Raw genomic sequence first — 27,067 nt, 5'->3', positions numbered from 1 at the left:
AGTAAAGCACTAATAGGAGCTAGCTTCTGATTGGTGGCTGCATATACAGTATACTGTATACTCTTAACTGACTCACCTGATGTGTTTAGCTTGCGCCCTGTAGTGTATTGCTTCAACAAAGGATACTAACAGAATGAAGCAAACTTAATAATAGAAGTAAATTGGAAAGCTCTTTAAAATCTTATGCTCTAACTGAATCATGAAACAAAAATTGTGGGTTTCATGGTTATTTTAAGTTTTGTAAATTTTAACCAATTGAACATTGCTTGAGAGAGGTCTGATTGTTTACAAATAATGCTGACTATAACAAAAGGTTAGTGTCAGTAGTTTGTGTATACTGTAGTCCTTACCTCTATAGGAGAACCATTCCATCCAGTGCTTGAATTCACGCAGGTTACAGTCACACTCCCAGGGATTGTCCCCCAACTGAATAATCTCCAGGTTATTCAGAGGCTCAAAAGTCACCCTGTCCAAGCTCTGTAGTCGGTTAGATCGCAGTGAGAGCCAGTGCAACATTGGAAGATCATCAAAGAGGCCAGAAGGCAGCTGTGAAAGTCCATTTAGTGAAAGGTCCAGCCTGCGCAGGAGAGGAAGCCCCTGCAATAGGTCACGGTCCAGCCCACGAATACTATTATTGCGGAGCCTCAGCTCTGTAAGGTTTCCAAGCTCCCCCAACAACTGTGAGGGCAGCTGATCCAGAAAATTGTTAGAGAGGTCCAATCGATGTAGAGAGCTCAAGTTAGCAAAGGACCCTCCTGGGAGGGAGCTGAGGCGATTGTTAAGCAGCAGGAGAGTTCGAGTATCTTGGGGGATGTCAGGGGGCACAGAGGTCAGACCTCGACCGCTGCAATCCACTTCCAAGCTGCTGGTGTTACACGTGCAAGAACGTGGACAGGGAAGCAGGGTAGAGGCAACACAAACAGATAACCAAAGCACCAAGACTGAAAAACAAGGAGAAAGAGATACGGTGAGTGAAAGAGATTACAGAGACAAGGTTCATTGTAGCATGAATGTAGCAAAGAGAAAGGAGAGAACATGAGAATATAAGAATAGAGAGGTTATTGCAATAATTGTGCTTCTGTCAACATCAGTTCATGTCATTTAGAACCTTTATCCTGACCCTCTGATGTAATACGTGACCCTCTGATGTAATATGTGACCCTCTGATGTAATACGTGACCCTCTGATGTAATATGTGACCCTCTGATGTAATATGTGACCCTCTGATGTAATACGTGACCCTCTGATGTAATATATGACCCTCTGATGTAATACGTGACCCTCTGATGTAATATGTGACCCTCTGATGTAATACCTGACCCTCTGATGTAATATGTGACCCTCTGATGTAATACGTGACCCTCTGATGTAATATGTGACCCTCTGATGTAATACGTGACCCTCTGATGTAATATGTGACCCTCTGATGTAATATGTGACCCTCTGATGTAATACGTGACCCTCTGATGTAATATGTGACCCTCTGATGTAATATGTGACTCTCTGATGTAATACGTGACCCTCTGATGTAATATGTGACCCTCTGATGTAATATGTGACATACTGCAGGAGCTTTGCATATTCATTACTGTGCTCTTTCACAAACTAACTAAAGCATGGATCCATTTAGGGCTTCAGATATAGGACTTAGGATCCTGAATTAGATTGCAAACCACACATAAGCCCCAATCAGGACCCAACACTTTTTTCCATCATATTTGCAAAACTTAAAGGGACTATAAAATCAAAATTAAGCTTTCATGATTGAGATAGAGAGGCCCATTTATCAAGCTCTGTATGAGTTTTCAGACTCGCCAAAAACAGCAGTTATGAAGCAATGGTCAAAAGACCGCTGCTCCATAGCCCTCAGACGGACAGAAATTGCCACAATTCAACCCGATCGAATACGATCGGGTTGATTGACACCTCCCCGCTGGCGGCCGATTGGCCGTGAGTCTGCAGGGGGCGGCGTTGCACCAGCAACTCTTGTGAGCTGCTGGTGCAATGCTGAATATGGAGAGCGTATCAGGTTCGCAAGACCTTTAATACTATGGCCCATATTTATCAAGCTCCGTACGGAGCTTGAAGGGCCGTGTTTCTGGCGAGTCTTCAGAAACACAAGTTATGAAGCAGCGGTCACAAAGACCGCTGCTCCATAACCTGTCCGCCTGCTCTGAGCAGGCGGACAGACATCGCCGGAAATCAACCCGATCGAGTATGATCAAGTTGATTGACACCCCCCCTGCTGGCAGCCGATTGGCCACGAGTCTGCAGGGGGCAGCGTTGCACCAGAATATGGCGAGCTTATTGCTCGCCGTATTCAGCGAGGTCTGGCGGACCTGATCCGCAGTGTCGGATCAGGTCCGCCAGACCTTGATAAATAGAGGCCATAGGCCTTTTTTTTTTTTACAACTTTCCACTTTACTTCTATTGTCAAATTTGCTTTGTTCTATTTGTATCCATTGTTGAAGAGCATATTGTACTTAGGTAGGCTCAACAGCAGCAATGCACACTGGGAGCTAGCTAGTGATTGGTGGCTGCAAGTTATCAGTACTGGATTCATAAGGGTTTTTTAGGTCCCAAGACCTAGTTAAAATTCAGCTTTACCTATGCAGTACTAGTTAAAACTGAAAGGGATATGAAACCCAAATATTTTCTTTTGTTATTCAGACAGAGCAGACCCTTTTAAAAAAGTTTCTAATTTACTTCTATTATCAAATTGGCTTCATTCCCATGATATTCTGTGTTGAAGAGATACCTAGGTAGGCATCTGGATCACTACATGGCAGGAAATAGTGCTGCCCTCTAGTGTTCTTGCAAAGGATAACATTCTTGCAAAACTGCAGCCATATAGGGCTCCAGAAATGGGCTGGCTCCTAAGCTTACGTTTCTGCTTTTCAACAAAAAATACCAAGTGAACAAAGAAAAATTGATAATAGAATTAAAATAGAGGTTTCATTTCCCTTTAATATGAAATATGTTTTTATTTGTCAGAATTGTGATGATGTTCAAAAATGTTTATTGTTGGCAATAAAACAATTCAGCTTTCCGTCAAACACCCAAACAAAACTAATTGTACATGAATTTGTATAAAACGTAAAAGGACTTTTAAAGTTTTAGATTTGATGCATCTAAAAAAAACCTTTCAAATGTGTTTCATATTTTTAAATGGATGTTCCTAAGGCTGAGAAATAAACATTGTATGCCCTATGATTATGGGGTGTGTTACTGTCTACCAATAGCGCTGCATGAGTTTTCCTTATCAGCTACAACACATTATCCTAAACTGAAGCGTACATAATAACACACACATGGAAATATGTACATAATATACTGAATTGATTAAAGGGATGAGAAAGTCCAAATTAAACTTGCATGATTCAGAAAGAGCATGTTATTTTAATACACTTTTACAATCACTTTTAGTTTCAAATTTGCTTTGTTCTCTTGGTATCCATTGTTGAAAATAAATGTGCACATATCCTACACTAGTGGGAGCTATCTGATGATTGTTGCCTGCACACATTGGTTTCTTGCGATTGCCTAACTAGCACCTAGATTACAAGTTGTGCGTTCGTGTTTTAACGCTGAAAAAATTGTCATTTCATCGTTAAAACAGCACTGCAGTCATTATAAGTCTTGTTGGTATAGCTGTACAGCAAGCCTTTTAGCCTGTAACGCAACGTCAGTCCCGTACTCGTGAAAATTAATTTTTTTTATGGGACTTCCATAGCGCAGCCATTACAAGTTTTGCGGTGAGTCTAAAAATCTTGCGTTACACCCTATAACGACAAGATCCGTTTCGCAATCTGACAGCAGTAGTTATGAGTTTTATGCTACAAAACTGTTACATAAAACTCATAACTAAACTGTCACAAAGTACACTAAACACCCATAAACTCCTGACATCACCGCCACTAAAACAATTTATTAACCCCTATTCCGCAGGTCCCCGACATCCATCATTGCCACTATAATAAAGTTATTAACCCCTAAACCGCTGCCCTCCACATCACAGACACTATTTAAATATTATTAACACCTAATCTGCCGTCCGCCCACATCGCCCCACTATACTAAAGTTATTAACCCCTAATTCCGCTGCCACTATAATAAACCTCTTAACCTCTAAACCGCAAGCCCCACACAACAAAATAAACCTATTAACCCCTAAACCGAAAGCCCCCCACATCGCAATAAACTAATTTATACTAGTAACCCCTAAACCTAACACCCCCCTAACTTTATATTAAAATTACAATTTCCCTATCTTAAATTATATTAAAACTTACCTGTCAAATTAAACTAACTACCAATTAAATAAACTATATTACACATTAAAAAAGTACAAAGTATCTAATTACAAAAAATAAAAAATACTAAATTACAAAAAATAACAAACCGAATTATCAAAAATAAAAAAGAATTACACCTAATCTAATAAAAAAAGAACACCCAAAATAAAAAAACTAGCCTACAATAAACTACCAATAGCCCTTAAAAGGGCCTTTTGTAGGGCATTGCCCTAAGTTAAACAGCTCTTTTACCTGTAAAAAAATTACAAAGACCCCCACAAAAGTAAAACCCACCACCCAACCAACCCCCAAAATAAAAAAAACCTAACTCTAACAAAAACCTAAGCTACCCATTGTCCTGTAAAGGACATTTGTATGGGCATTGCCCTTAAAAGGGCATTTAGCTCTTTTGTATTTCCCTGAAAAGGGCATTTAGCTCTTTTGCATTTCCCTGAAAAGGGCATTTAGCTCTTTTACGAAAAGCCCAAACCCTAAACTAAAAAAAAACAAACACCCAAAAAAGTTTTAAAAATCCTAACACTAACCTCCGAAGATCCATTCACAGTTGCTGAAGTCCTGCTTGAAGGATCTTCCCGGCGGCTCCATCTTTATCCAGGCTGCATCTTCTATCTTCATCCCGGTGGCGTCTTCTATCTTTATCCTGGCGGCGCAGAGCGGGTCCATCCTGAAGACATCTGGCACGGAGCATCCCTTTCATATGGTCGCCGCCGTATACTAAATCTTCAATGCAAGGTACGCGATTCAAAATGGCGTCCCTTGCATTCCTACTGGCTAATTTGATTTTGAAAATTAAAATCAGCCAATAGGATGAGAGCTACTGAAATCCTATTGGCTGTTCAAATCAGCCAATAGGATGAGAGCTACTGAAATTATATTGGCTATTCAAATCAGCCAATAGAATTTCAGTTGCTCTCATTCTATTGGCTGATTTGAACTGCCAATAGGATTTCAGTAGCTCTCATCCTATTGGATCCTAAATGCCCTTTTCAGGGCAATGCAAAAGAGCTAAATGCCCTTTTAAGAGAAATGTCCATACAAATGCCCTTTTCAGGGAAATGGGTAGCTTAGGTTTTTGTTAGAGTTAGGTTTTTTATTTTGGGGGGTTGGTTGGGTGGTGGGTTTTACTGGTGTGGGGGTCTTAGTAAAATTTTTTACAGGTAAAAGAGCTGTGTTACTTAGGGCGATAACCTACAAAAGGCCCTTTTAAGAGCTATAAGTAGCGTATTATAGATTAGGGTTTTTATTTTGGGGTGTTTTTTTTTTTTTAAATGGGTATTAGAATAGGAATAATTGCTATTATTTTTGATAATTTGTTTGTTATTTTGTGAAATGTTTTTTTTTTTTCTGTTTTGGTGTGGGTTTTTCTTTTTAGAATAGACATTTTTTATTTTTAATGGGCAGCAAAAGAGCTGAATGCCCTTTTCAGGGCAATGAGTAGATTGGGTTTTAATTTATTTTTATTTTGGGGGGTGGGGGTTTGTATACTGTTAGGGGGTGTTTGATTTTCTTTTTTAGCAAAAGAGCTGTTAACTTTAGGTCAATGCCCTACAAAAGGCCCTTTTAAGGGCCCTTGGTAGTTTATTATAGATTAGGGTTTTTTATTTTGGGGTGTTTTTTTTTAAGGGTATTACAATAGGAATAATTTTTATTATTTTGGATAATTTTGTTTGTTATTTTTTTTTTTTTTTTGTAATTGTAGTGCTTTTTATTTTTGTAATGTTACGTTTTAGTGTAAGGCAGTTTTAGTTTTATATTACAGGTAAGTTTGTATTTATTTTAACTAAGTAGTTATTAAATAGTTAATAACTATTTACTGACTAGTCTACATAGTTAAAATAAATACAAACTTACCTGTGAAATAAAAATAAAACCTAAGCTAGCTACAATATAACAGGTTATATTGTAGCTAGCTTAGGTTTTATTTCACAGGTAAGTATGTATTTAGTTAATAATTGTAACTTTAATTTAGCTCTATTTTAATTATTTTAAAGTTTGGGGGTGTTAGGGTTAGGGTTACGTTAGGGTTAGGTTTAGGGGTTAATATAGTTTAATTTAGGTTGTTGCGATGTGGGGGGCTGGTGGTTTAGGGGTTAATAGATTTATTTAGTGGTAGTGATGTGGGAGGCCAGATGTTTAGGGGTTAATAGCTTTATTTAGTGGCGGCAATGTTGGGGAGCGGCGGAATACGGGTTAATAGATTTATGCCACATAGTGATGTTGAGGGACAGGGGAATAGGGGTTAGTAACTTTAGTATAGTGGCGGCGATATCGGGAGCTGCAGATTAGGGATTAATAGTTTTATTAAGGTGGCGGCGGTATCGGGGGTGGCAGATTAGGGGTTAATAACATTATGTAGGTGTCAGCGATGTCGGGGGCAGCAGATTAGGGGTGTTTAGACGTGGGGTTTATGTTAGGGTGTTAGGTTTAACCCCTTAATGACCGGAACATTTTTCAATTTTCTTACCCTTAAAGGGCCACTAAACCCAAAATCTTTCTTTCATGATTCAGATAGAGAATAGAAATTTATATAACATTACAATTACTTCCATAATTTATTTTGCTTCATTTTTTAAATATCCTTATTTGAAGAAAAAGCAATGCACATGGTGAGCCAATCACATGAGGCTTCTATGTGCAGCAACCAATCAGCAGCTAGTGAGCATATCTAGATATGCTTTTCATCAAAGAATATCAAGAGAATAAAACAAATTAGATAATATAAGTAAATTAGAAAGATGTTTAACATTGCATTCTCTTTCTAAATCATAAAAGAAAAAATGTGGGTGGCATGTCCCTTTAATGACAATGGCTATTTTTACATTTCTGTGGTGTTTGTGTTCAGCTGTAATTTTCCTCTTACTCATTTACTGTACCCACACATATTATATACCGTTTTTCTCGCCATTAAATGGACTTTCTAAAGATACAATTATTTTCATTATATCTTATAATTTACTATAAAGAAAATTATAAAATATGAGGAATAAATGAAAAAACACACTTTTTCTAACTTTGACCCCCAAAATCTGTTACACATCTACAACCACCAAAAAACAACCATGCTAAATAGTTTCTAAATTTTGTCCTGAGTTTAGAAATACCCAATGTTTACATGTTCTTTTGCTTTTTTGCAAGTTATAGGGCAATAAATACAAGTAGCACTTTGCTATTTCTAAACCACTTTTTTTTTTCAAAATTAGCGCTAGTTACATTGGAACACTGATATCTGTCAGGAATACCTGAATATCCTTTGACATGTATATATTTTTTTTTAGAAGACATCCCAAAGTATTGATCTAGGCCCATTTTGGTATATTTCATGCCACCGTTTCACCGCCAAATGCGATCAAATTAAAAAATGTTTTCACTTTTTCACACATTTTGTCACAAACTTTAGGTTTCCCACTGAAATTATTTACAAACAGCTTCTGCAATTAGGGCACAAATGGTTGTAAATGCTTCTCTGGGATCCCCTTTTTTCAGAAATAATAGACTTATATGGCTTTGGGGTTGCTTTTTGGTAATTAGAAGGCCGCTAAATGCCGCTGCGCACCACACGTGTTTTATGCCCAGGAGTGAAGGGGTTAATCAGGGAGCTTGTAGGGAGCTTGCAGCCTTAATTTTAGCTTTAGTTTAGTGTAGTAGACAACCCCAACTATTGATCTAGGCCAATTTTGGTATATTTCATGCCACCATTTCACCGCCAAATGCGTGCAAATTAAAAAAACCTTTAAATTTTTAAATTTTTCACAATTTTAGGTTTCTCACTGAAATTATTTACAAACAGTTTGTGCAATTATGGCACAAATGGTTGTAAAAGCTTCTCTGGGATCCCCTTTGTTCAGAAATAGTAGACATATATGGCTTTGGTGTTGCTTTTTGTTAATTAGAAGGCCGCTAAATGTTGCTGCGCACAACACGTGAATTATGCCCAGCAGTGAAGGAGTTAATTAGGTAGCTTGTAGGGCGCTGGCAGGGTTAATTTTAGCTTTAGTGTAGAGATCAGCCTCCCACCTGACACATCCCACCCCCTGATCCCTCCCAAACAGCTCTCTTCCCTCCCCCACCCCACAATTGTCCCCGCCATCTTAAGTACTGGCAGAAAGTCTGCCAGTACTAAATAAAAGGAGTTTTCTCTTGTTAAGTGTATCCAGTCCACGGATCATCCATTACTTATGGGATATTAACTCCTCCCCAACAGGAAGTGCAAGAGGATTCACCCAGCAGAGCTGCTATATAGCTCCTCCCCTAACTGCCATTACCAGTCATTCTCTTGCACCCAACGAATAGATAGGATGTGTGAGAGGACTTTGGTGATTATACTTAGTTTCATACCTTCAATCAAAAGTTTGTTATTTTATAATAGCACCGGAGTGTGTTATTCCTTCTCTGGTAGAATTTGAAGAAGAATCTACCTGAGTTTTTCTATGATTTTAGCCAGAGTAGTTAAGATCATATTGCTGTTTCTCGGCCATCTGAGGAGAGGTAAACTTCAGATCAGGGGACAGCGGGCAGATTAATCTGCAAAGAGGTATGTAGCAGCTTATTATTTTCTGACAATGGAATTGATGAGAAAATTCTGCCATACCGATATAATGTAAACTCAGCCTTAAATGCAGTAGCATCAACTGGTATCAGGCTGTCATGTATGTATATTTTACACTTCAGTATTCTGGGGAATGGCACTTCACTGGAATTATACTGTATGCATAAAACTTTAGCCTAATTTGCAGGGACTAGCAACAGGCTTTTTAATAACACTCAATTTATTAATGTTAAACGTTTTTTGCTGGCATGTAAAATCGTTTAATTTTCTGAGGTACTGGGTGAAAAAATGTTTTGGGCACTATTTTTTTCCACTTGGCAGTCGTTTTATTTAATTTATGACAGTTTACTGATCTCTCTCACTGTTATGTGTGAGGGGGAGGGGCCTTTTTTGGCGCTTTTGCTACGCATCAAAAAATTCAGTCAGAAGTTTATTGTCTTCCCTGCATGATCCGGTTCATCTCTACAGAACTCAGGGGTCTTCAAAACTTGTTTTGAGGGAGGTAATCACTCACAGCAGAGCTGTGAGATTGTAGTTGACTGTGATAAAAAAACGTTTATTTCTGTATTTTTTTCTGCTATCAGGGTTAGTTATCCTTTGCTAATGGGAGCAATCCTTTGCTAAAATTGTGTTTTTTACAAAGATTTGATGCTATAACTTTTCAGTTTATTAATTTTCAACTGTCATAACTTTTTCTGTGCTTCTTATAGGCACAGTACGTTTTCATATTATAGTAAATTACTTGAAAAGTATTTCCAAGTTGCTAGTTTATTTGCTAGTGTGTTAAACATGTCTGATTCAGAGGAAGATATCTGTGCTATATGTGCTAAAGCCAAAGTGGAGCCCAATAAAAATTTATGTACTAACTGTATTGATGCTACTTAAATAAAAGTCAATCTGTACAAATTGAACATATTTCACCAAACAACGAGGGGAGAGTTATGCCGACTAACTCGCCTCACGTGTCAGTACCTGCATCTCCCGCTCGGGAGGTGCGTGATATTGTAGCGCCGAGTACATCTGGGCGGCCATTACAAATCACATTACAGGATATGGCTACTGTTATGACTGAAGTTTTGGCTAAATTACCAGAACTAAGAGGTAAGCGTGATCACTCTGGGGTGAGAACAGAGTGCGCTGATAATATTAGGGCCATGTCAGACACTGCGTCACAATTTGCAGAACATGAGGACGGAGAGCTTCATTCTGCGGGTGACGGTTCTGATCCAAACAAACTGGATTCAGATATTTCAAATTTTAAATTTAAGCTGGAAAACCTCCGTGTATTACTAGGGGAGGTGTTAGCGGCTCTGAATGATTGTAACACAGTTGCAATACCAGAGAAAATGTGTAGGTTGGATAAATATTTTGCGGTACCGGCGAGTACTGACGTTTTTCCTATACCTAAGAGACTTACTGAAATTGTTACTAAGGAGTGGGATAGACCCGGTGTGCCGTTCTCACCCCCTCCGATATTTAGAAAGATGTTTCCAATAGACGCCACCACACGGGACTTATGGCAAACGGTCCCTAAGGTGGAGGGAGCAGTTTCTACTTTAGCTAAGCGTACCACTATCCCGGTGGAGGATAGCTGTGCCTTTTCAGATCCAATGGATAAAAAGTTAGAGGGTTACCTTAAGAAAATGTTTGTTCAACAAGGTTTTATATTGCAACCTCTTGCATGCATTGCGCCTGTCACGGCTGCAGCAGCATTTTGGTTTGAGTCTCTGGAAGAGACACTTGAATCAGCTCCATTAGATGAGATTACACACAAGCTTAAAGCCCTTAAGTTAGCTAAGTCATTTATTTCAGATGCCGTAGTACATTTAACTAAACTTACGGCTAAGAATTCCGGATTCGCCATTCAGGCACGCAGAGCACTGTGGCTAAAATCCTGGTCAGCTGACGTTACTTCTAAATCTAAATTGCTTAATATACCTTTCAAAGGGCAGACCTTATTCGGGCCCGGGTTGAAAGAAATTATCGCTGACATTACAGGAGGTAAAGGCCATGCCCTGCCTCAAGACAGAGCCAAACCTAAGGCTAGACAGTCTAATTTTCGTTCCTTTCGTAATTTCAAAGCAGGAGCAGCATCAACTTCCTCTGCACCAAAACAGGAAGGAGCTGTTGCTCGCTACAGACAAGGCTGGAGACCTAACCAGTCCTGGAACAAGGGCAAGCAGGCCAGGAAACCTGCTGCTGCCCCTAAGACAGCATGAATCGAGGGCCCCCGATCCGGGAACGGATCTAGTGGGGGGCAGACTTTCTCTCTTCGCCCAGGCTTGGGCAAGAGATGTCCAGGATCCCTGGGCGTTAGAGATCATATCTCAGGGATACCTTCTAGACTTCAAATTCTCTCCCCCAAGAGGGAGATTTCATCTGTCAAGGTTGTCAACAAACCAAATAAAGAAAGAGGCGTTTCTACGCTGCGTACAAGATCTTTTATTAATGGGAGTGATCCATCCGGTTCCGCGGTCGGAACAAGGACAATGGTTTTACTCAAATCTGTTTGTGGTTCCCAAAAAAGAGGGAACTTTCAGGCCAATCTTGGATTTAAAGATCCTAAACAAATTCCTAAGAGTTCCATCGTTCAAAATGGAAACTATTCGGACAATTTTACCCATGATCCAAAAGGGTCAGTACATGACCACAGTGGATTTAAAGGATGCTTACCTTCACATACCGATTCACAAAGATCATTACCGGTATCTAAGGTTTGCCTTTCTAGACAGGCATTACCAGTTTGTAGCTCTTCCATTCGGATTGGCTACGGCTCCGAGAATCTTCACAAAGGTTCTGGGTGCTCTTCTGGCGGTACTAAGACCGCGAGGAATTGCGGTAGCTCCGTACCTAGACGACATTCTGATACAAGCTTCAAGCTTTCAAACTGCTAAGTCTCATACAGAGTTAGTACTGGCATTTCTAAGGTCGCATGGATGGAAGGTGAACGAAAAGAAGAGTTCTCTCTTTCCACTCACAAGAGTTCCCTTCTTGGGGACTCTTATAGATTCTGTAGAAATGAAGATTTACCTGACAGAAGACAGGTTAACAAAGCTTCAAAATGCATGCCGTGTCCTTCATTCCATTCAACACCCGTCAGTAGCTCAATGCATGGAGGTGATCGGCTTAATGGTAGCAGCAATGGACATAGTACCCTTTGCATGCCTACATCTCAGACCGCTGCAATTGTGCATGCTAAGTCAGTGGAATGGGGATTACTCAGACTTGTCCCCTACTCTGAATCTGGATCAAGAGACCAGAAATTCTCTTCTATGGTGGCTTTCTCGGCCACATCTGTCCAGGGGGATGCCATTCAGCAGGCCGGACTGGACAATTGTAACAACAGATGCCAGCCTACTAGGTTGGGGCGCTGTCTGGAATTCTCTGAAGGCTCAGGGACAATGGAATCAGGAGGAGAGTCTCCTACCAATAAACATTCTGGAATTGAGAGCAGTTCTCAATGCCCTTCTGGCTTGGCCCCAGTTAACAACTCGGGGGTTCATCAGGTTTCAGTCAGACAACATCACGACTGTAGCTTACATCAACCATCAGGGAGGGACAAGAAGCTCCCTAGCAATGATGGAAGTATCAAAGATAATTCGCTGGGCAGAGTCTCACTCTTGCCACCTGTCAGCAATCCACATCCCGGGAGTGGAGAACTGGGAGGCGGATTTCTTAAGTCGTCAGACTTTTCATCCGGGGGAGTGGGAACTTCATCCGGAGGTCTTTGCCCAAATACTTCGACATTGGGGCAAACCAGAGATAGATCTCATGGCGTCTCGACAGAACGCCAAGCTTCCTCGTTACGGGTCCAGATCCAGGGATCCGGGAGCAGTTCTGATAGATGCTTTGACAGCACCTTGGACCTTCGGGATGGCTTATGTGTTTCCACCCTTCCCGATGCTTCCTCGATTGATTGCCAGAATCAAACAGGAGAGAGCATCAGTGATTCTAATAGCGCCTGCATGGCCACGCAGGACTTGGTATGCAGATCTAGTGGACATGTCATCCTGTCCACCTTGGTCGCTACCTCTGAAACAGGACCTTCTGATCCAGGGTCCCTTCAAACATCAAAATCTAATTTCTCTGAAGCTGACTGCTTGGAAATTGAACGCTTGATTTTATCAAAACGTGGTTTTTCTGAGTCAGTTATTGATACCTTAATACAGGCTAGGAAGCCTGTTACCAGAAAGATTTACCATAAGATATGGCGCAAATACTTATATTGGTGCGAATCCAAGAGTTACTCATGGAGTAAGGTTAGGATTCCGAGGATATTGTCTTTTCTACAAGAAGGTTTAGAAAAGGGTTTATCCGCTAGGTCCTTAAAGGGACAGATTTCAGCTCTGTCCATTCTTTTACACAAACGTCTGTCAGAAGTTCCGGACGTTCAAGCTTTTTGTCAGGCTTTAGCTAGGATCAAGCCTGTGTTTAAAACTGTTGCTCCACCATGGAGTTTGAACTTAGTTCTTAATGTTTTACAGGGGGTTCCGTTTGAACCCCTTCATTCCATTGATATCAAGTTGTTATCTTGGAAAGTTCTGTTTTTAATGGCGATTTCCTCGGCTCGAAGAGTCTCTGAGTTATCTGCCTTACATTGTGATTCTCCTTATCTGATTTTTCATTCAGACAAGGTAGTTCTGCGTACTAAACCTGGGTTCCTACCTAAGGTGGTCACTAACAGGAATATCAATCAAGAGATTGTGGTTCCATCTTTGTGTCCTAATCCTTCTTCGAAAAAGGAACGTCTGCTACACAATCTAGATGTAGTCCGTGCCCTGAAATTTTATCTACAGGCAACTAAAGATTTTCGACAAACGTCTTCCCTGTTTGTCGTTTATTCTGGTCAGAGGAGAGGTCAAAAAGCTTCGGCTACCTCTCTCTCCTTTTGGCTTCGTAGCATAATACGGTTAGCCTATGAGACTGCTGGACAGCAGCCTCCTGAAAGAATTACAGCACATTCTACTAGAGCTGTGGCTTCCACTTGGGCCTTTAAGAATGAGGCTTCTGTTGAACAGATTTGCAAGGCTGCAACTTGGTCTTCTCTTCATACTTTTTCCAAATTTTACAAATTTGACACTTTTGCTTCTTCGGAGGCTGTTTTTGGGAGAAAGGTTCTTCAGGCAGTGGTTCCTTCCGTATAAAGAGCCTGCCTGTCCCTCCCGTCATCCGTGTACTTTAGCTTTGGTATTGGTATCCCATAAGTAATGGATGATCCGTGGACTGGATACACTTAACAAGAGAAAACATAATTTATGCTTACCTGATAAATTTATTTCTCTTGTAGTGTATCCAGTCCACGGCCCGCCCTGTCACTTTAAGGCAGGTAATTTTTCCATTAAACTACAGTCACCACTGCACCCTATGGTTTTCCTTTCTCTGCATGTTTTCGGTCGAATGACTGGTAATGGCAGTTAGGGGAGGAGCTATATAGCAGCTCTGCTGGGTGAATCCTCTTGCACTTCCTGTTGGGGAGGAGTTAATATCCCATAAGTAATGGATGATCCGTGGACTGGATACACTACAAGAGAAATAAATTTATCAGGTAAGCATAAATTATGTTTTTTTTTTTTTTTTTTTAAATGTATTCAGCTGTAATGGAGCCCTGCCTTAGCCCCCAACCTCCCTGATCCCCCACCAAACAGCTCTATAACCCTCCCTGCTACTTAATTGCCACCATCTTGGGTACTGGCAGCTGTCTGCCAGTACCCAATTTGCCCCCAAAAACAGTATTTTCAAACTTTTCTGTAGTGTAGCAGCCCCCCCCTCAATACCCCCAACCCCCCCCCCCCCCCCAGATCCTTTTATATATATATATATATATATTTTTTTTATTTTTTTAACTTTTTTTTGTTAACTTTTTTTTTCCAACTTTTGTTCCATTGGTGTCAGTGGCTAATGTGTGCGCGCGCGCCCCCGTGCACACGCGCGCGCGCACGCTGCCGCCTCCTTGTTTCACTCCCCCCTGAAAACAGCACCATTGTTACCGGTGCAGAGAGGGCCACAGAGTGGCTCTCTCTGCATCGGAGGCTTGTTAAAAGGTATTGCAGGATGCCTCCATATCGAGGCATCACTGCAATACCCTGAGAGCTGCTGGAAGCGATTGCGATCGCTTCCAGCACTCTCTAAGACAACTGACGTACCAGGTACGTCTATTGTCATTAACAGTTAGATTTTGCTTGACGTACCTGGTACGTCAGTTGTCATTAAGGGGTTAAACTTAAAAAAATGTTTTCCCCATATACATCAATGGGGTTGCGTTACGGAGCTTTTCATTCCGCGATCGCAGGTGTTTTTTTTCTGACCCGCTCTCCCCATTGATGTCTATGGGGAAAGCGTACACGAGCACGTCAAAACAGCGCCTGTATTTTGTGCGGTATGGAGCTTTAAACCACCATATCGCACTCACAAGCTGTCTGTTTTAAAACTTGTAATGGCTGCACTATAGAGGGTTAAATAATGCAACTTTTGTTATGTTTGTTAAATTCCCTATAGCGCGCATAACTTGTTTAAAATTGTATGTTCTATCCGAATCATGATTTAAATATTTGGAGTTTCCCGTCTCTTTAATGTCGGTATGACTTAGACACCAGCAGAATAGAATAGTTCTATTGCGAGAAACTGTGTCCTGAGTGACGTATCCTTCTGACAAATCACATGATTTGATACTTCAAGGCTCTGTGTGACACAGCAGAGGTTAGGTAAAATAAATACCTAATGGTCTTGGCATACAGTTCCCAGTGTTATAAGCTAAGCACTTTACAACATGGATTTACTGTGTGCTCAGCACTGGCATGTTCAGTAGCAAATTATATTCATAGTCTAGTTTTATTAGCTGACTCACTTACAGTATATACACAATATAAGAGGTGCACTGTTTAACTACAGGTTGTGCCATCAGTAGGCAGCCTGTGAGTGCCCCTTATCAGTTTCCGTATAGAAATGCAAGGTGTCTGGCAGCAGATGGCGTGTGAAAGATGAGATGCCATTGACAGTGCGGTGGGAGTGAATCGTGTATAGTTTCAGCACTGGTAGGCAGCTGAAAGCTGAGCTCTGCATATGAAATGTGAGCAGCACCCAATCCCCTTCGCCTTTTCTTAAATAATTCATGCAATGATAACTAGAGCTGAAACAAGGTATGGCTGGAGAGGGCAGGAGGAACAGTCCCAGCTGTTACACCACCCTAGACAAGCGCCACTCTAACCTACCTGCACTACTGTTCAGAAAAAAGACAAAAAAGAGAGAGCATTTCAGCAGTATATAAAATGTTTATATACCTCCTGTACTCTATAGAGTGCTGCATTGTATATAATAATACTATGCATCATGCACTGCACATAGCAATTATGTTTCTTCTATACATTGTTTGTAATGATTGTGCTTAAATGAACATGAAGACTATTTTTTTCTTCCATGACATTTTAAATCATTTTCCCATTTACTTCTATTATCTAATTTGCTTTAATCTAGCCACTAATTGGTGGCTGCACATATCTGCCTCTTATTACTGGCTAACGTGATGTATTCAGCTAGCTCCCAGTAGCGCATTGCTGCTCATTCAACAAAGGATAGCAGGAGTACAAAGCAAAGTAAATTAGAAATATGTTTAAAATGTTATGCTCTATCTGCATCATGAAAGAAATCATTTGAGTTTCATGTCTCTAAGTTTACACTGCTCCACTTTTTATGTCTGTGGAACTGAGATAAAGCAAATTAGATCTGGGATTTTCTAGAAATATGGTTCTTTTGTAGGAATACGTCATGCAGGGTTCATCAGAGCATCACATTTATAGGAATAATACAATTTAGAAAACAAAACACGTGAAGCCAAAAATATCCATAGTAAACGTTTTTACATTTCATCACTTCCGTTTAATCAAATCCCCACAGTTATTGCCATATAAAATACATAAAGATACATATTAATAATTAACCACAGTAAGTAAAATATAGCACTGGCACTATGAACCAATATAAAATGACTCTGAATTGCTATTTAAAGGAACAGTTGTTATTGTTTAATAAGTTAGATAATGCCTTTACTGCCCATTTCCCAGCTTTGCACAGCCAACATTGTTATATTAATATACTTTATAACATTTAAACCTCTAAATTTCTGCCTGTTTCTAAGCCACTACAGACAGCCTCTTGTTGCATGCTTTTTTATTAGCCTTTCACCGAAATAGACTGCTAATCCATGTGGGCCATATAGATAACATTGTGCTCTCTCCCATGGAGTTGTGCATGACACAGCACTGATTGGCTAAAATGCAAGTCAATAGATAATAAATAAAAAATATCCCAGAAATAAGGGGGCAGTCTGTAGAGGCTTAGATACAAGGTAATTACAGAGGTAAAAGTATATTAATAAAACCATATTGGCTGTACAAAACTGGGGAATGGGTAATAAAGGGATTATCTATCTTTTTAAACAATAACATTTTCGGAGCTGCACCATAACTAAAGACCGCTGCTCTATAACTTGTTCGTCTGCTCTGAGGCGGCGGACAGAAATCAACCTGGTCGAATACGATCCGGTTGATTGACACCCCCTGCTAGCGGCTGATTGGCCGCGAATCTGCAGGGGGCGGTATTGCACAAGCAGTTCTGGTGAACTACTTGTGCAATGATAAATGCATTTATTGATGTGCAGCAGACATGATACGCTACATCGTATCATGTCCGCTCGCACTTTGATAAATATGCCACATAGTGGCTAAAAATGCAAGTGTGTCAAAAAAATGAAATAAGGGGGCAGTCTGCAGAGACTTAGATACAAGGTGATCACAGAGGTAAAAAGTGTATTAATATAAATGAGATAAGGGGGCAGTCTGCAGAGGCTTAGATACAAGGTAATCACAGAGGTAAAAAGTGTATTAATATAAATGAGATAAGGGGGCAGTCTGCAGAGGCTTAGATACAAAGTAATCACAGAGGTAAAAAGTGTATTAATATAAGTGTTGGTTATGCAAAACTGGGGAATGGGTAATAAAGGTATTATCTATCTTTTTAAACAATAAAAATTCTGGAGTGGACTTTCCCCTTAAACACAAAGTCCTGCCAGGCAGGTGCAGAGAACTGCTGGTCCTATGCAGGAAACAACTGATGAGCTAATTGGCAGTGGCAGTCACACAAAAACCTGCCAATCGCTTAATGGGACATAAAACCCAACAATTTTCTTTAATAATTCAGATAGAACAAACAGTTTTAAATTACTTTGTAATTTACTTCTATTATCAAACTTTCTTTGTTTTCTTGTTATCCTTTGTTGAAAAGCAGAAAAGCAAACTCAGGAGAGTGCACGTCTTCAGCACTATATGGCAGCAGTTTTGCAACAAAGTTATACATTAGCAAGAGCACTAGATGGCAGCACTATTTACTGTCATGTAGTGCAGACATGTGCACGCTACCTATCTAGATATCTCTTAAACAAAGAATAACAAGAGTACGAAGCAAATCTGATAATAGAAGTAAACTGGAAACTTTTATAAAATTGTATTCTTTATGTGAATCATGAAAGAAACATTTTGGGTTTCATGTCCCTTTAATGTATTTAGCTCAAGAGCTGCGTTTCTTGCTGTTCTTGAGTGGTACTTTATCTAATTGTCTTACCCCTTTGCAGGAGTTACATTACAGGAGACACATTAACCCTTTGAGTGCTAAGAACTTTCCCACCTGGGTGCTAAGCTGATTTAATTAATTTTTTTATTTTGTGAAAAAAAATGTTTTAACTTGTTAAATATGTTTTCCAGACTTAAATCATTGGAAAGGTTAGGCGATTACCTTTCCAATGGTGGGTCTTGGGGATCTGTAGCTGCTTAGATGCCCGAGATACAGGCTTCTAAGCAGCATGCCCCCTTTCCCTATACTTTATATTGACAAATTGTTAATAAAGTTGCGCGGTGACGTCATCACGTCATTGCTCGTGACATCACCATGCAAAACGTTATGCCCTGGCGATGCCTGTCACTCTACAGGCACGATTGCCGGGGTAGGAGCTGGTGGGAGCCCCAGATCTCCCTCAAGGTGGAAGAGTGCTAGTGACGGCTCTGAGCCGTCATTAGCACCAAAGTGGGAAACTCTGTGACGGCTCAGAGCCGTCATTGGCACTCAAAGAGTTAAAGAAACATGAAACGTATTCTTTCATGATTTAGAAAGGACATGCAATTTTAAACAACTTTCTAATTTACTTCTATTATCTAATTTGCTTCATTCTCTTGCTATCCTTTTGTTGAAAAGCATATCTAAATAGGCTCACTAGCTGCACATAGATGCCTCATGTGATTGGCTCACCCATGTGCATTGCAATTTCTTCAACAAAGGACATCTGAAGAATTAAGCAAAATAAATAATAGAAGTAAATTGGAATGTTGTTTAAAATTGTATTCCCTATCTGAATCATGAAAGAAAAATTCCACTTCAAGTAAAGCAAAAATGACATGCCGTAAAAAAATAACAGCAGTGTCCCATTAAACTAAATAAGTGTAGTCTGCATTCTACATACTGTACATCCCATGCACGGCATAAAGCAAATCAGACCCGTTGTCATGTTGTTACAGGGTGAATATCTGGTTGTATTGGGGAGGGTCTTCTGTCTCATTTCTATTTGCTTCTTGCTATTTAGCTTCAAAGTGACATGAATCAGATGCATGAATCTTTCATTAGATAAATGATGAGATGTTTCTCTTTAATGCTTCATATCCCTAAAGGCACCTGATAAATGAATCTAACTTAAGGGAGACGGCTACAGAAGCAACTTTATGTTCTGAATTATTTTATGCAGGGAAATTATTTGCATTTGAGAAATCCTTTTCCTTTTTACTATAGTCACAAATATATTTAAAGTGCTATTATTATTCATTTATAACTAGTTCAATCTTAATCAGCAAAAAGCTCTGAAAAGCCCAGTGACGCAATTAGCCATTTGATTTTCTCGACTGCTATTTGCCTTTAATGGAGACAAGATGATCTGTGGCCTAAATAACCTCAGTTACAAGATAAAATAAAGCTGCTTTTATCTTCAGACCTACTGTGAACAACATGACGAGTTAAATTAGTCTGCAAAGATGCGTAAAACCTCCATCATCAGAGACCTTGTTATATTGACAACATAATAAGGATTGTCTAAATCATCCCTCACTGATTAATTTAGATGATCATTATTATCTTGTACAATTAAATACTGAGACAACAGCAGCCAAGGGTCCTCTTAGCCAAAATACAGCACAGAGTTCACAATTCTGTAAGAGAGGACTCATAAAGAGACCACCTTTCATTGATCGATCATTCTAAACTATACCCCGACTAAACAGACTGACCTGTGTCTTGATCATGTACGGCGGTTGTAGTCTCCATTGTCTACTAGTCAAAGGACAACCTTATATGATAAGGCAGATGTATCTTCTGAGATAGATTCTTGGATTTGCAGTTCTACATAGCTGAAAAAGTCCACTGTTAACCAATGACAGTTAAGCAGCCCTTTAAATGGTGGATACTTCATTGACATAAGATCCCATAGTATAACACCATGCAACAATATTCTGTTTGATGGAATCATAGCACTTTTAAACCGGCTAATATGCTAACTGTACCTCTAAATAGCAGAAAAGACTGTGATAAAAAGGCGTGGGACTGTGTCTGATTGCAAACTGAAAATAGAACCTTTTCAGAACAAATCTATAGAACCTGAAATTATTTTGAAATTATCCAGGCATATGGGAATATGAGGATAAGCATCACTATGGCAGTTATGAATTGACTTAATACTAGACCAAGTGTAACTGAATGTTGGGTTTCAAACCTGTTTTGATTGCAAAACAAGGAGAATAAACCGAAGAGACAAAGTAACCTTGAATGATAGTTGAAAGGTAGTTTTCTTCACACAATGATTCAAAGGTACCTGAGAAAAGAAACCTCTCAGGGGACACAGTATATGATGCAACCCTGGAAAAAAAGTATTATTTTTCCAAGGAATTTGAAAAACGTCAAGTTTCCTACAAAAATATAACTCTCAACCTCTCTGGTATAAGAAGACTGCTTAGGAATGGTATCAGATTATTGACCCAACTTCTAGCACTATCATAGAATGTTTGGATTCTGGAGGAATTCCACCATTCTGATAACACCATCCATGATTTCCAAACCAGATTAGAGCTAAAAGAAATATTTGTGACACTACTGCAAGTATAGGGTAGGATGCTACATTTGAAATGGGAACAGTCTGTTCACCCATGGTACTAACCATGCAAGAAGTATAGTGCAAGTCCAGCTGGAACACACCTGACACTTCTTCCCTAAAAATGCAAGTTATACAATGTTCCATAGAGTTACTAAACTAAAGACCCCCAGAGGGTACGTCTTGTAAAGGGGCCTATACACGTGATTGTACTCGAACCTTGCAGATTCAGTAATATATACGAAGAGGGGTCACAAACCTCTTTCTGCATGTATGCAAGGAACGAATTTCCAACTGGAATGAGCTTCCACCTAAACCAGCTTGGCTAAAATAAGTAGAAATGAAGCCACAAGAGAGGGATATGTGCATGTAAAGAGGATGGGGTATCAAAAGGTTTCTGGGAGTTTTTACCTACTCTAAAAAGCACAATGTGCTAGAGCATCTTTATTGCACTAATACTTGCATATATGTTTACAACCAAAAAAAAATAAATAGTTAAACACATAGAATAAGATTAATCCAGAGCATCAATATACTTCTAATCCGGAGTTGAACAAAACCAGTGATTGATGGCTACTTAAATATGCTGATCGCTAGTGATGATAGCTGACCAGAGCACAAGTGAGCCAGTTATAATGAGTGAGCGGCAGATCAGAGGTGCGTTAATCATAATGTTTGGTTGGTTGACCAGAGCACAGGTTAGTCAGTCATAATAATTGAGTGTCTGACCAGAGCAGAGGTGAGTTAAAAATAATGAGTAGGGGGCTAACCAGAGCACAGGTGAGTCAGTTATAATGAGTGAGTGGCAGAGCAGAGGTGTATTAATCATAATGTGTGGGTGGCTGACTAAAACACAGGTGAGCCAGTGATAATGATTGAGTGTCTGACCAGAGCAGAGGTGAGTTAAACATAATGAGTGTGTTGGCTGACCAGATCACACGTGAGTCAGTCATAATGACTGAGCGTTTGACCAGAACAGAGGTGAGGCAGTCATAATGAGTGGGTGGCTGACTAGAGCACAGGCAAGTCAGTCATAATGAGTGAGTATCTAACCAGAGCACATGAGTGAGCAGCTGACCAGAGCACAGGTGGGTCAGTCATAATGAATGATTGTCTGACCAGAGCACAAGTGAGTCAGTCATAATAAGTGAGCGTCTGACCAGAGCACAGGTGAGTCAGACATAATGAGTGAGCATCTAACCAGAGCACAGGTGAGTCAGTCATAATAAGTGAACAGCTGATCAGAGCACAGGTGAGGCAGTCATAATCAGTGAGCAGCTGACTAGAGCACAGGTGAGTCAGTCATAATGAGTGAACAGCTGATCAGAGCAGAGGTGAGTCAGTCATAATGAGTGAACAGCTGACCAGAGCAGAGGTGAGTCAGTCATAATGAGTGAACAGCTGATCAGAGCAGAGGTGAGTCAGTCATAATGAGTGAACAGCTGACCAGAGCACAGGTGAGTCCATCATATGGAGTGAACAGCTGACCAGAGCAGAGGTGAGTCAATCATAATGATTAAGTGTCTGACCATAGCAGAGGTGCGTTAGTCATAAAGAGTTGGAGGCAGACCAGAGTAGAGGTGATGTCAGTCATGAGTGAGTGTCTGACCAGAGCAGAGGTGAGTTAGACATAATGAATTGGAGGCTGACAAGTGCAAAGGTGAGTCAGTCATAATGAGTTAGCATCTGACCAGATCAGAGGTGAGTCATTTATAATGAGTGGGTGGCTGACTAGAGTACAGGTGAGTCAGTCATAATGAGTGTGCTTCTGACCAGAGCAGAGGTGCGTTAGTCATAATGAGAGGGAGGCTGATCAGAGCACAGGTGAGTCAGTCATAATGAGTGAGCATCTAACCAGATCAGAGGTGAATCAGTCATAATTAGTGGGTGGCTGACTACAGCACAGGTGAGTCAGTCATAATGAGTCAGTGTCTGACCAGAGCACAGGTGAGTCAGTCATAATGAGTGAGCAGCTGACCAGAGCAGAGGTGAGTCAGTCATAATAAGTTAGCATCTGACCAGATCAGAGGTAAGTCATTTATAATGGGTGGGTGGGTGACTGACTAGAGCACAGGTGAGTCAGTCATAATGAGTGTGCGTCTGACCAGAGCAGAGGTGCATTAGCTATAATTAGAGGGAGGCTGACCAGAGCACTGGTGAGTCAGTCATAATGAATGAGCTTCTGACCAGACCAGAGGTGAGTCAGTCATAATAAGTGAGTGTCTGACCAGAGCACAGGTGAGTCAGTCATAATGAGTGAGTGTCTGACCAGAATACAGGTGAGTCAGTCATAATGAGTGAGTGGCTGACCAGATCACAGGTGAGTCAGTCATAATGAGTGGCTGCTGACCAGAGCACAGGTGAGTCAGTTGTAATGATTGAGTGTCTGACCAGAGCACAGGTGAGCCAATCATAAATGAGTGGGTGGATGACCAAAATACAGGTGAGTCAGTTACAGCAAGTGAGCGGCCGCCCAGCTAAGGCAGGGGGACAGCCACCGCCTGGCCTGTTAGACATCCTTTAGGGTGGAATCACTTAACTCTTAATTTCATGAATGTTTACCTTTGCATTTGGGTAAAATTAAAGAAATAAAATAATGAAACTAAGATGTATGATGGTGACTTGTAAAGAAAGAGGAATTCAAAGGATCAGGGAAATTGCAGTGAAGTGCTGCATTGTGGCCCTTGGATTTTATGTTGGACACAAATTACTTTGTTATGTATCTGAGTTTTCTAATCTGTGTAAAGCTTTTGCTTTGAGTTTTTGTGTGTAGTCTTGAATTTTATAGTCATAATCTGTTTTGATTACAATATTTGCCGTTAGAACAAAAATTGTTGTCAATTCAAATCTGTGTCTGCCTCAGATTTGCTTTTAACATTATGAACACGTGAGTCAGCCTCATGCTTGCTTCAACGTCACTTTCACAGGTTCGAGACGACTTCCGGGCAATTAACAAGAGTCAGTTCTAGAGCTAATTAGAAATTGTTGTGTGAAAGTGCAAATTTGTGACTATTTTTAACCATTTGCTACCATCAAGGCCAGCAATATATTACTCCATAATTAAAATCACATTTTAATCTCTTCTGGGAAATTTGCTAGTACGGTATTACTAAATGATTATTTTCCTTTGATCTGCAGAGATATCCTCATTAAAATCTTGGAGCTGAATACAGATAGGATATTAAGGAAATGTAGTGATCATTTTTACCTGTTTTAGTCACAGTTGTGCCTGACATTCCTGGTATCAGATAGGCTGTGTTCCCAACATTAAAACATATGTCTGGCACCTTAATTGACCTGACAAATGGCACTGTTTAAAGGGTCACAAAGGTGCAAAGTGCACTAATGTATTAGAACATTGTATTATTGCCCTGATGCTTGCATATATCTATGTGTTTAACCCCTTTGAAGTTAGCTTCAGTGCATTAAGGCATTAGTGGGAGTTAGCTGAATACATCTGGTGAGACAATGACAAGAGGCTTATAAATGTAGCTACCAATCACCAGATAGCTTCCAATAGTTTGTATGCCTTTCAACAAAGGATACCAAGAGAACAACATTATAGTAATAATAAGTCTCTTAAAATTGCTTGCTCTTTCTGGACCATGAACATTTAATGTTCAATGTTTTCATGTCTCTTTAAGGTGCTTCTTTAACCAAATATGTAGGTATAATCTTATTTTGTCTAAATAACCTATTGCACATTCTTTTACATAGTTTTCCATGTGCATAACTAGACTCTACTAGGCTCCAGGGTAAAGACAATGGTGGGCGGTAGAGGTGGGTCCCCTAGTTTGCCAGTGGCTTTTCTTTTCTGTTTGCAATCAACAGAAGCTGAGCATCCTTTCCTGTTGGGTAATCCATGCTAGAGAATATGCAGTTGTGCTCCCTTCCTGTACAAATATGGTGGCCGTTTTTCCTGCTGTTCACTGTCTTGAAAACCTTGTTACCATATTTGTAAAGGCAAATTCAGAGGCGTAACTAGAAACCACAGGGCCCAGGTGCAAGAACCTAAGAAGGGACCCCCCACCGCCCCTCCCCCTCCAAAAAAAGGTGAATTTAATACATATCATTTTTTTTTTTTTTTTTTACATTTAACACAGAAAAAAAAATGTGAATCAGATTACATGTCTGCAAAAGGAGGTACCCTGTGCCCACAGTCTGTGAGATGGTCTGACCCCTTATTACTGTATATATAGTGACACTATTTAACCCCCCAGTACTGTATATAGTAAGTTAGTGACACAGTCTGTAATCTGCCGGTGAGATGGCTGGCCTGATCCTACCCGCCCAGTACTTTATAAAGTGACCACAGTAGTCAGTGGCATGGTCCACCCCCCCCATACTGTATATAGTGGCACTGTATAGTGACACTGTTTACCCCCAGCCCTCCCATGCTGTAGTAACAAGGTCTGTAATTTGCTGGTTCCACAAACATACACAAACACACATACATGCATAAATACACACACAGTCACATACATACACACACACACACACACCATACACACACACATAAACACCAACGGGTAAAACAGAAACACTAACCCCTGTAGTCATGTCACACTCACATGATATCAGTGCAGGCAGTGGTAGGTTAACGTTTTTTATACAAAAAAAATATACAAATTTTTTTTTTATTTTTTTTAGTTGGGCCCCCACACTCAGGGGCCCAGTCGCACCTGCTACCTCTGCACCCCCTGTAGTTTTGCCCCTGGGCAAACTCATACACTTTGGGGCCGATTTATCAACCCCCGAATCCTTCTAATTGCCAGAATCAGGAGTTAAGAAGTGGCGGTCTTAAGACCGCTGCTCCTTAACTAGCGATCGGCCCAATCGGATACGATCGGGTTGATTGACATCCCCTGCTAGCGGTCAATGGGCTGCGAATGTGCAGGGGGCAGCATTGCACAAGCATTTCACAAGGAATGCTTGTGCAATGATAAATGTAGTCAGCATTTGCTGTCTGCATTTATCGATGTGCGGCAGACATGATCCGTTACAGCAGATCATATCTGCTTGCACTATGATAATTCAGCCCCATGTGTACACTGTAAGCCCTGTTTTGCGGAGGTTTCTAAAGTGGCCACACATGATGCAGGCGGAGCACAAGCCCCCCTATAGCAATGCTGCTACTGCTGTCAGTTGGGCCCCTAGAGGTGTGGGCCCAGTGTCAATTAAGACCTCTGAGACCCCTGTAGATATGCCCCTGGTGTATTGAATAAATATCGCAAGCGAATATCAGTAAGTATAATTGTAAGCTGTCTAGGGAGCTGAGTCAATTAATCCTGTCTCAGCCTTTGCATCACAGTCTTGCCACCTTTTGTACCCCTGTATATTACTACAGAATCTGTTGGTGCATTACATAAATATAATAAGTAATCCTCACTGTTGAGATAAAATCAAACCATTTCATAGCCCCATACCTCGCTTAGAAAAGTCATTAAAATGTGTATAATTAATATTATTTTCTTTTAGCCAATTCCAATCCATGAAACAGACTATAGCACAATGGGGTCATTTTCCAGAAAATATTTGTTGTTGTTGGGGGTTTTTTTATGTGAGTAATCCATGGGGCTTTATTTAAAAAGACTTTTACAATGTGATTTAGCTTCCAAAATATTACAGTGCAAATACAATATTTTGAATTATTTAAAGTGTGTGTTGTCCATAAGCATGTGTAGTATAAAGAAATATTAGTCTGGTAAAACCTTTTGTAGTCTGTTATCAAAATGTTTTCTGATACAGACTATGTTACAGCTAATAAAGCTTGTTAGCATATTGACATCCCAGACTGGTACAAAACATGGCTTCCTCCCACGTCTGCACAGCAGTCACTTGTGTCACAGAAAGCTTTTCTTGCTTTATCGAGTGTTCTGTGTTGTTACTGTACTTGGCAGCTTTTCATGCTAAATGCATAACAATAATAATACATCATAGTGAGATGTCAGGAACTATCCTCACTTCTTAGCAGGCTCATGAGATGCACTATGAGTTAAAACTGCGTGCACTTACACAGATTTCTCATTT

The 27,067-nt window shown here is 40.3% G+C and overlaps 2 protein-coding genes across 2 annotated transcripts in view; one reads left to right on the top strand and one right to left on the bottom strand.

The window, feature by feature from the left end:
- CACNA2D4 (calcium voltage-gated channel auxiliary subunit alpha2delta 4) overlaps positions 1 to 27,067 on the top strand; it is a 1,345,448-nt gene that overhangs the window by 1,013,096 nt on the left and 305,285 nt on the right. The gene's annotated exons all lie outside the window — the stretch shown is intronic.
- LOC128662496 (leucine-rich repeat and transmembrane domain-containing protein 2-like) overlaps positions 1 to 27,067 on the bottom strand; it is a 114,861-nt gene that overhangs the window by 21,456 nt on the left and 66,338 nt on the right. The window contains exon 2 of the mRNA XM_053716276.1: positions 351 to 941. Coding sequence (XP_053572251.1) covers positions 351 to 941 — 591 coding nt within the window. The remainder of the gene's footprint in view (positions 1 to 350; positions 942 to 27,067) is intronic.

The sequence above is a fragment of the Bombina bombina genome, chromosome 6 (genome assembly GCF_027579735.1).
Source record: "Bombina bombina isolate aBomBom1 chromosome 6, aBomBom1.pri, whole genome shotgun sequence".
Taxonomy (NCBI): domain Eukaryota; kingdom Metazoa; phylum Chordata; class Amphibia; order Anura; family Bombinatoridae; genus Bombina; species Bombina bombina.
This window is presented reverse-complemented; position numbering and strand designations above follow the sequence as displayed.